We start from the raw sequence: 9,481 nt of genomic DNA, 5'->3' as shown, positions 1-9,481 counted from the left end.
ACCTGGGCACACCTGGGCACAGCTGGGCACAGCTGGGCACACCTGGGATACACCTGGGCACACCTGGGCACAGCTGGGCACAGCTGGGGGGGAACTGGGGACATTTTCCCCGTTTTCCCCCATTTTTCACCCAATTTCCCCTCGGTTTTTTTTTTACCTTTTTCCCCGTTTCCCCATTTTCCCGTTATTTTCCCGGTTTTCCCCCATTTCCCCCCCTTTCCCCCATTTTCCCCCCGTTTCTTTTCTGTTTTTCCCATTATTTCCCCATTTTCCCCCGGTTTCTCCCCATTTCCCCCCGTTTTCCCCCGTTATTTTCCCGTTTTTTTCCCATTTTCCCCCCGTTTTCCCCCGTTATTTCCCCATTTCCTCCCCGTTTCCCCCCCATTTTTCACCCGTTTTCCCCCCGTTTTTCCCCGTTATTTTCCCGTTTTTTCCCATTTTCCCCCGTTTCCCACCGTTTTTCCCCATTTCCCCCCCGTTTTCCCCATTTTTCACCCGTTTTCCCCCCGTTTTTCCCCGTTATTTTCCCGTTTTTTCGCCATTTCCCCCCCGTTTTCCCCCATTATTTTCCCGTTTCCCCCCCGTTTTTCCCCGTTATTATCCTGTTTCCCCTGTTTTCCCCCGTTATTTCCCCGTTTTTCCCCATTTCCCCCCATTTCCCCCCCCGTTATTTCCCCCCATTGTTCCCCGTTATCTCCCCGTTTCCCCCCATTTTTCCCCCGTTATTTCCCCCCATTATTTCCCCTCGTTTTTCCCCGTTATTTCCCCGTTATCTCCCCGTTATTTTTCCCCGTTATCTCCCCGTTTCGCCCCATTTCCCCCCCCATTTTTCCCCGTTATTTCCCCATTATTTTCCCTGTTTTCCCCCCGTTTTTCCCCGTTATTTCCCCATTTTCCCCCCATTTTCCCCCGTTTTTCCCCGTTATCCCCCCGTTATTTCCCCCCGTTTTCCCCTGTTATCTCCCCGTTATCTGCCCGTTTTTCCCCGTTATCTCCCCGTTATTGCCCCGTTATCTCCCCGCTATTTCCCCGTTATTTCCTCATTATTTTTCCCCGTTTCCCCCCATTTTCCCCCCCCGTTTTCCCCCGTTATCTCCCCGTTATCTCCCCGTTATCCCCCCATTTCCCCCCCTGTTTTTCCCCGTTATCTCCCCGTTATCTCCCCATTATCTCCCCGTTTCCCCCCGTTATTCCCCCGTTATCTCCCCGCTATTTCCCCCCATTTTTCCCCGTTATTTCCCCGTTCCCCCCCGTTTTTCACCGTTATCCCCCCATTTTTTCCCCGTTTTTCCCCGTTATTCCCCGTTATCCCCCCGTTATTTCCCCCGTTTTCCCCCGTTATCTCCCCCGTTATTCCCCCGTTATTTCCCTGTTCCCCCCCGTTATTTCCCCCCATTTTTTCCCCGTTATTTCCCGTTCCCCCCCGTTTTTCCCCGTTCTTTCCCCATTTTCCCCGTTTTCCCCCATTTTTCCCCCGTTATCTCCCCGTTATTCCCCCGTTATCTCCCCCGTTATTTCCCCATTTTCCCCGTTTTCCCCCCGTTATTTCCCCCCGTTTCCCCCCGTTATTTCCCCCCGTTATCTCCCCGTTATTTCCCCCCGTTATTTCCCCATTATTTCCCCGTTATTTTTCCCCGTTATCTCCCCCCGTTATCTCCCCGTTATTTCCCCGTTTTCCCCCGTTATTCCCCCGTTATCTCCCCGTTATCTCCCGCTATTTCCCCCGTTATCTCCCCGCTATTTCCCCATTATTTCCCCGTTATTTCCCCCCGTTTCCCCCCGTTATCTCCCCGTTATTTCCCCCCATTTTTCCCTGTTATCTCCCCATTATTTCCCCATTATTTCTCCCCGTTATCTCCCCGTTATTTCCCCCCATTTTTCCCCGTTATCTCCCCGTTATTTCCCCATTATTTCCCCCCGTTATCTCCCCGTTATCTCCTCGTTATTTCCCCCGTTTTTCCCTGTTATTTCCCCGTTATTTCCCATTATTTTCCCCGTTTCCCCCCGTTTTTTCCCCGTTATCTCCCCGTTATCTCCCCGTTTTTCCCCGTTATCTCCCCGTTTTTCCCCGTTATCTCCCCGTTTTTCCCCCGTTATCTGCCCGTTTTTCCCCGTTTCCCCCCGTTATTTCCCCCGTTTTTCCCCGTTATTTCCCCGTTCCCCCCCGTTTTCCCCGTTATCCCCCCATTTTTCCCCGTTTTTCCCCGTTATTTCCCCGTTATCCCCCCGTTATTTCCCCCCGTTTTCCCCGTTATCTCCCCGTTATCTCCCCGTTATTTCCCCGTTTTTCCCCATTTCCCCCCATTTTCCCCCCCCCGTTATTTCCCCCATTTTTCCCCGTTATCTCCCCGTTTCCCCCCATTTTTCCCCCGTTTTTCCCCGTTATCTCCCCGTTATCTCCCCGTTTCCCCCCATTATTTCCCCCCCGTTTTCCCCCGTTATCTCCCCGTTATCTGCCCGTTTTTCCCCGTTATCTCCCCGCTATTTCCCTGTTATTTCCCGTTATTTCCCCATTATTTCCCCATTATTTCCCCGTTTCCCCCCGTTATCTCCCCGGTTTCCCCCCGTTTTTCCCCGTTATCTCCCCGTTATTTCCCCGTTATTGCCCCGTTATCTCCCCGTTATTTCCCCCGTTTTTCCCCGTTATCTCCCCGTTATCTCCCCGTTTCCCCCCGTTATTTCCCCCCATTATCTCCCCGTTATTTCCCTGTTATTGCCCCGTTATCTCCCTGTTATCTCCCCGCTATTTCCCCTGTTATTTCCCCGTTATTTCCCCATTATTTCCCCATTATTTTTCCCCGTTTCCCCCCGTTATTTCCCCCGTTTCCCCCCGTATCCCCCCCGTTATCTCCCCGTTATCTCCCCGTTTTCCCCCGTTTTTCCCGTTATTTCCCCGTTATTTCCCCCCGTTATCTCCCCCGTTATTTCCCCGTTTTCCCCCGTTACGCCCCCGTTCCGTGCCCGTCTCAGGCGCAGGACGAGTGGCGGGCGCTGGCCATGGCGCTGGACCGGCTGTGCCTGTGGCGCTGCTGGCGCTGACGGGCGGCTGCGCGCTGGGCACGGGGCTGGACGCGGCGCTGCACCGGCCCCCGGACACGCCCTTCCCCTGAGCGCGCCCGGAACCCCGAAATCATCCCCGGAACGGCCCGGAAACAGCCCCAAAAATCCCCCACGATACCCCCAAAATATCCCCAAAAATACCCCAAAAGTATCCCCAAAATATCCCCAAATAGCCTAAAAATGGTCACAAAATATCCCGAAAATAACCCCAAAATATCCCGAAAATACCCTAAAAGTAACTCCAAAATATCCCAAAAGTATCCTCAAAATATCCCAAAAAATATCCCGAAAATACCCCAAAAGTAACTCCAAAATATCCCAAAAGTATCCTCAAAATATCCCAAAATATCCCGAAAATACCCCAAAAGTAACTCCAAAGTATCCCAAAAGTATCCTCAAAATATCCCAAAATACCCGAAAAATGTTCACAAAATATCCCAAAAATATCCCAAAAAATATCCTAAAGTGTTCACAAAATATCCCAAAAATATCCCCAAAAATGTTCACAAAATAACTCCAAAATATCCCAAAATATCCTGAAAATAGCCTAAAAATGCTCACAAAATATCCCGAAAATAACCCAAAATATCCCAAAAATACCCGAAAAAAATGTTCACAAAATATCCCAAAATATCCCCCAAAATATCCCAAAATTACACAAAAATACCCTAAAAATAACTCCAAAATATCCCAAAAGTATCCTCAAAATATCCAAAAATATCCGAAAAATAACTCCAGAATATCCCAAAAATATCCCAAATTATCCCAAAATACCCGAAAAGTAACTCCAAAATATCCCAAAAATGTCCCAAAAATATCCCAAAAATACCCTAAAAATGCTCACAAAATATCCCAAAAATATCCCCAAAAATATCCCAAAAATACCCAAAAAATGTTCCCAAATAATCCAAAAAATATCCCCAAAAATATCCTAAAGTGTTCCCAAAATATCCCAAAAATATCCCAAAAATACCCGAAAAATGTTCCCAAAATATCCCGAAAATAACTCCAAAATATCCCAAAAATATCCCCAAAATATTAAAAAAATATCCCCCAAAATATCCCCAAAATATCCCCAAAATTCCCTAAAAATGTTCCCAAAATATCCAAAATAACCCCCAAATAATCCCATGATCCTCCGCGTGTTTGGGGGGGATAAATCCCATGAATCTTTGCGTGCTGTGGGGGAATAAATCCCATAAACCTTTGCGTCCCTAATGGCGGATAAACCGTTGAGTCTCTGCGCTATTGGGGGGATAAATCCCATGATCCTTCGCGCGTCTGGGGGGATAAATCCCATAAACCTTTGCGTCCAAAATGGCGGATAAACCAATGAGTCTCCGCGCTATTGGGGGATAATCCCATGATTCTTTGCGCGATCGGGGGTATAAATCCCATGATCCTTTGCGTGCAAAATGGCGGATAAACCCCATGAATCTCCGCGAGTTTCGGGGGGATAAATCCCGAGGCCCTCCGCGCCCACCGGCGGCTCACCGCGGCGTTCCGGTCCCGGGAAGCGGCGGAGGAATCCCGGGATTTCCCGCGCGGGCACGCGCATCAATCGCGGCCTTCGGGGGGAGGAATCCCGGGAATTCCGGCGCTTTAATGGCGGCGCTATCCCATGGTGCATCGCGGCGCCGCCGTCTCCATGGCGACGGCGCAGGCGTAAAGCCGGAGAAAAGGGGGCGGGGTTTCACCTGTGGAAGCGGGGGCGTGTCTCCAGGACAAGGCGGCGATTGGTCGGAGCAGACCACGCCTCTCGGCGCTTCCCGATGACGTCATTGCTCGGCGCCGACAGGAGCGAGGCCGGGCCGGGGTGAGCGCGGATCCCAAAAAAATCCCCAAAAAATCCCAAAAAATCCCAAAAAATCCCCAAAAAATCCCAAAAAATCCCAAAAACTCCCCCAGGGGGAGGGGCCGGGCGCGCGGGGAGGGGGGGGAGGTGGGAATTGGGGAATTTTGGGGGAAATCCTGAATTTTGGGGGGAATTTGGGGAATTTTGGGGCTCTGGTCGGAATTTGGGGGAATTTTGGTAAATTTTGGGGTTTTTGGGGGGGAATTTTGGGGAGTTTTGGGGGTTGTTTTTGGAACTCGGAGGGGATTTGGGGAATTTGGGGAATTCGGGGGAATTTTGGGGAAATTTGGGGTAAATTGTATAAATTTGGGCGGAATTTTAGGGAATTTTGGGGAAATTTTGGGGATTCGGGGGAAATTTGGGGGAATTTGGGATTTTTGGGTGGATTTGAAGGAATTTTGGGGCAATTTTTGGTGATTTTGGGGAAAATTTGGGGGATTTGGGGAAATTTTGGGGGAAATTTTGGGGATTTTGGGGGAAATTTGGGGGATTTTGGTGAATTTTTAGAGAATTTTGGGGGTCCCGGTGAATTTTGGGGGATTTTTGGGGATGTTTGGGTGGATTGAAGGAATTTTGGGGAATTTTGGTAAATTTGGGATTTCATTGGTAATTTTGGAGGATTTGGGAAAATTGGGGGATTTTTGTGAATTTAATGCCATTTTTGGGTAGATTTTGGTGAATTTTGGGGGAATTTTGGGATTTTGGGGGGAAATTTTGGGGATTTTGTGAATTTTGGGGGGAAATTTGGGGGATTTCGGGGAATTTCAGGGGATTTTGGGGAAATTTTGGGGATTTTTGGGGGATTTGAAGGAATTTTGGGGGAATTTTTGTTAATTTTGGGATTTTATTGCAATTTTGGGAGATTTTGGGGGAAATTTTGGGGATTTTGCTGAATTTTGGGAGAAATTTTTGGGATTCTGGGGAATTTTCGGGGATTTGGGGGAAATCTTGGAGATTTTGGGGAATTTTGGGGGAAATTTTGGGAGATATTTGGGGATTTCAGGGGATTTTGGGGAAATTTTGGTGAATTTTGGGGGAATTCTTTGGATTTTGGCGAAATTTGGGGGGAATTTGGGGTTTTTGGGGAATTTTTGGGTGGATTTGAAGGAATTTTGGGGGAATTTTTGGTAATTTTGGGATTTTATTGGTAATTTCGGGAGATTTTGGGGAAAATTTGGGGATTCAGACGAGTTTTGGGGGAAATTTTGGAGATTTTGGTAAATTTTAGGGGATTTTGGGGGAAATTTGGGGGGTCCCGGTGAATTTTGGGGATTTGGGGGGAAATTTGGGGATTTTGGTGAATTTGGGGGGAAATTTTTGGGATTCTGGGGAATTTTAGTGAATTTTGGGGGAAATTTGGGGGATTGTGGTGAATTTTTGGGTAAATTTGGGGATTTTGGGGTAACTTTTGTGGATTTGGGTAAATTTTGGGGGATTCTGGTGAATTTTGGGTAAATTTAGGGAATTTTGGGTAAATTTTGGGGGATTCGGGGTAAATTTTGGGGTAATTTTGGGGGATTCCGGTGAATTTGGGGTAAATTTTCGGGTAATTTTGGGGTAAATTTTGGGGATTTCAGAGAATTTTGGGGTAAATTTTGGGGTAAATCATTGTGATTTTAGGGTAAATTTGGGGATTCCGGTGAATTTGGGATAAATTTTGGGGATTTCAGTGAATTTGGGGTAAATTTTGGGGATTTTGGTGAATTTGGGGTAAATTTTGGGTAATTTTGGGGTAAATTTTGGGATTTCAATGAATTTTGGGTAAATTTTTGGGTAATTTGGGGTAAATTTTGGGGTGATTTTGGTGCAGAATTTTGGACTCCCCCCCCCTCCCCCCACTGACCCCTCCCCTCCCCCCCAGGCCCATGAAGGAGGCTCCGCCCGCCCGCACGCGGGGGGAGGGGCCCCGAGCAGCCCCGCCCCCTCCCCTCCGGCGCTGGGGGGCGGGGCCGGCGCCGGGGGCGTGGCCGGCGGGGGGCGGGGCCGGGGCGCTGCTGGCGGCGCAGGGGCGCCCCCCGGCGGCGGCTGCGGGCGCTGCGCCTGCTGCGCCTCCTGCTGGCCCGCCCGGGGCTCTGGGGTGGGCGTGGCTCCAGGCCACGCCCCGCGGGGAGGAGCTCCCGCAAAGCCACGCCCCTCCCCGCCCGCCCCCGGCTCCTCCCACAAGCGGCGGGGGAGGAGGAGCGGAGGGGAGGGCCGGCTTGGCTCCGCCCCCCGCGGGGTTCCTGCCCCTCCCCCAGGCGGAGCTGCCGCCCCTCCCCCACCCGCTGGCGACGCCCCTCCCCCCCGAGGATGAAGGTGAGAGTGGGCGGGGCTTAATGTTGGGGGCGGGGCCTAAAAGATGAGGAGGGGCCTAAACGGGGGAGGGGCACAAACGGTGGGGGAGGGGCCTAAATTGGAGTGGGAGGGCCTAAAATGGGGAGGGGTCGAGATGTGGGGGTGGGGCCTAAAATTGGGGAGGGAGGGGCCTAAATGGGTGGGGCAGGAAGTGTGGGGGAGGGGCATAAACTTGGGGGGGAGGGGCCTAAACTAGGGAGGGGTGGGGACGTGGGGGGTGGAGCCTCAAGTAGGGTGGGAGGGGAATAAACTTGGGGGGAGGGGCCTAAATTGGGCAGGGGTCAAGATGTGGGGGTGGAGCTAAATTGGGGTGGGAGGGGCCTAAATAGGGTGGGGCAGGAAGTGTGGGGGAGGGGAATAAACATGGGGGGAGGGGCCTAAATTGGGGAGGGGTCGGGATGTGGGGGTGGAGCATAAATTGCTGTGGGAGGGGCCTAATTTGGGGAGGGGTGTGGATGTGGGGGGTGGAGCCTAAATTGGGGAGGGAGGGGCCTAAATGGGTGGGGCAGGAAGTGTGGGGGAGGGGCATAAACTTGGGGGAGGGGCCTAAATTGGGGAGGGGTCGAGATGTGGGGGTGGAGCATAAATTGCTGTGGGAGGGGCCTAATTTGGGGAGTTGTGGGGATGTGGGGGTGGAGCCTAAATTGGGGAGGGAGGGGCCTAAATGGGTGGGGCAGGAAGTGTGGGGGAGAGGAATTAAGTTGGGGGGAGGGGCCTAAATTGGGGAGGGGTCGGGATGTGGGGGTGGAGCCTAAATGGGGTAGGAGGGGCCTAAATTCAGGAGGAGGGGCCTAAATTGGGGAGGGGTTGGAGATGTGGGGGTGGAGCCTAAATTTCAATGGGAGGCGCCTAAATTGGGGCGGGGTCTTAATGGGAGTGGCCTAAATTTTAAGGGGAGGGGTTCTAAATATGGGGGAGGAGCCTAAATGGGAGTGGGAGGAGCTTAAATGGGAGTGGGAGGGGCCAAGGGAGGTTTGGGAGGTGATGGGGGCGGGGCCTCACTTTCGGGGTTCCCTGACCCCTCCCCCTTTTTTTTTTTTTTTTTCCCAGGTCCCCTCCTGAACGGGCTGGGGGGGGGAGGGGCGGGGGCGGGGCCTCTCCAGGGCTGCCCCTCCCCCCCCCGCGCCCCTCCCCCCCTCCTGCCCGGGCCCCATCCTCATCAGCAACGTCACCGGAGGGGGCGGGGCCGAGCCCGGGCCACGCCCCCCGCCCGGCTCCTGCCCCGCCCCTTCGGCCCGCCCCCAGCGCGGGCCCCGCCCCCGGCAGCCCAGCCCCCCCCTGCGGGAGGAGCACGTGACCTGCGTGCAGAGTGAGTGACGTCATCGGGGGGGGCGGGGCTTGGGGAGATGACGTCACCGGAAGGGAAATTTGGGGATTTCAGCCGGAATTGCTCCGGTTTCGGGAGGGATGTGGGGAATTTTGGGTGGAATTTTGGGAGTTTTTTTGGGATTTTGGGAATTTTTGGGGGAATTTTGGGAATTTGGGTGGAAGTTTGGAATTTTTGGGGGAATTTTGGGAGTTTTGGTGGAAGTTTGGGAATTTTGGTGGAATTTTGGGGAATTTTTGGAGTAATTTTGGGAGTTTTGGTGGAAGTTTGGGAATTTTTGGAGGAATTTTGGAATTTTGGGTGAATTTTGGGTGGAATTTTGGGAATTTGATTGTAAATTTGGGAATTTTTGGGGGAATTTTGGAATTTTGGTTGGAATTTGGGAGTTTTAGTGGAATTTTGGGAATTTTGGGTGCATTTTGGGAATTTTGTTGGAATTTTGGCGTTTTGGTTGGAATTTTGGGAATTTTGGGTGGAATTTTGGGAATTTTTGGGGGAATTTTGGGAATTTTGGTTGGAATTTAGGAGTTTTGGTGGAATTTTGGGAATTTTTGGGGGGAATTTTGGAATTTGGGTGGAATTTGGGAGTTTTGGGTGGAATTTTGGGAATTTTGGTTGGAATTTTGGGAATTTTGGGTGGAATTTTGGGGATTTTGACTGGAATTTTTGGAGTTTTGGGTGGAATTTGGAATTTTTTTGGGATTTTGGGTGGGATTTTGGAATTTTTGGGGGAATTTGGGGAATTTGGTTGGAATTTTGGGAATTTCAGTGGAATTTTGGGAGTTTTGGGTGGAATTTGGGGAATTTGATTGTAAATTTGGGAATTTTTGGGGGAATTTTGGGAGTTTTGGGTGCAAATTTGGACTTTTGGTGGAAGTTTGGGAATTTTTGGGGGAATTTTGGGA

General features: G+C 51.2%; 1 protein-coding gene across 1 annotated transcript; it reads left to right on the top strand.

Moving 5' to 3' along the window:
- The first annotated feature begins 4,832 nt into the window (after positions 1 to 4,832).
- Positions 4,833 to 8,562, top strand: LOC128803043 (basic proline-rich protein-like). The gene is made up of 3 exons (XM_053969613.1): positions 4,833 to 4,876; positions 6,777 to 7,210; positions 8,300 to 8,562. The coding sequence occupies exons 1-3, from the start codon at positions 4,833 to 4,835 to the stop codon at positions 8,560 to 8,562; spliced, it is 741 nt and encodes a 246-aa protein (XP_053825588.1).
- Positions 8,563 to 9,481: the final 919 nt, after the last annotated feature.

The sequence above is a fragment of the Vidua macroura genome, unplaced genomic scaffold (genome assembly GCF_024509145.1).
Source record: "Vidua macroura isolate BioBank_ID:100142 unplaced genomic scaffold, ASM2450914v1 whyUn_scaffold_271, whole genome shotgun sequence".
NCBI lineage: Eukaryota > Metazoa > Chordata > Aves > Passeriformes > Viduidae > Vidua > Vidua macroura.
Note: the sequence above shows the minus strand (reverse complement) of the source record. Positions and strands in the feature narration are given on the sequence as shown.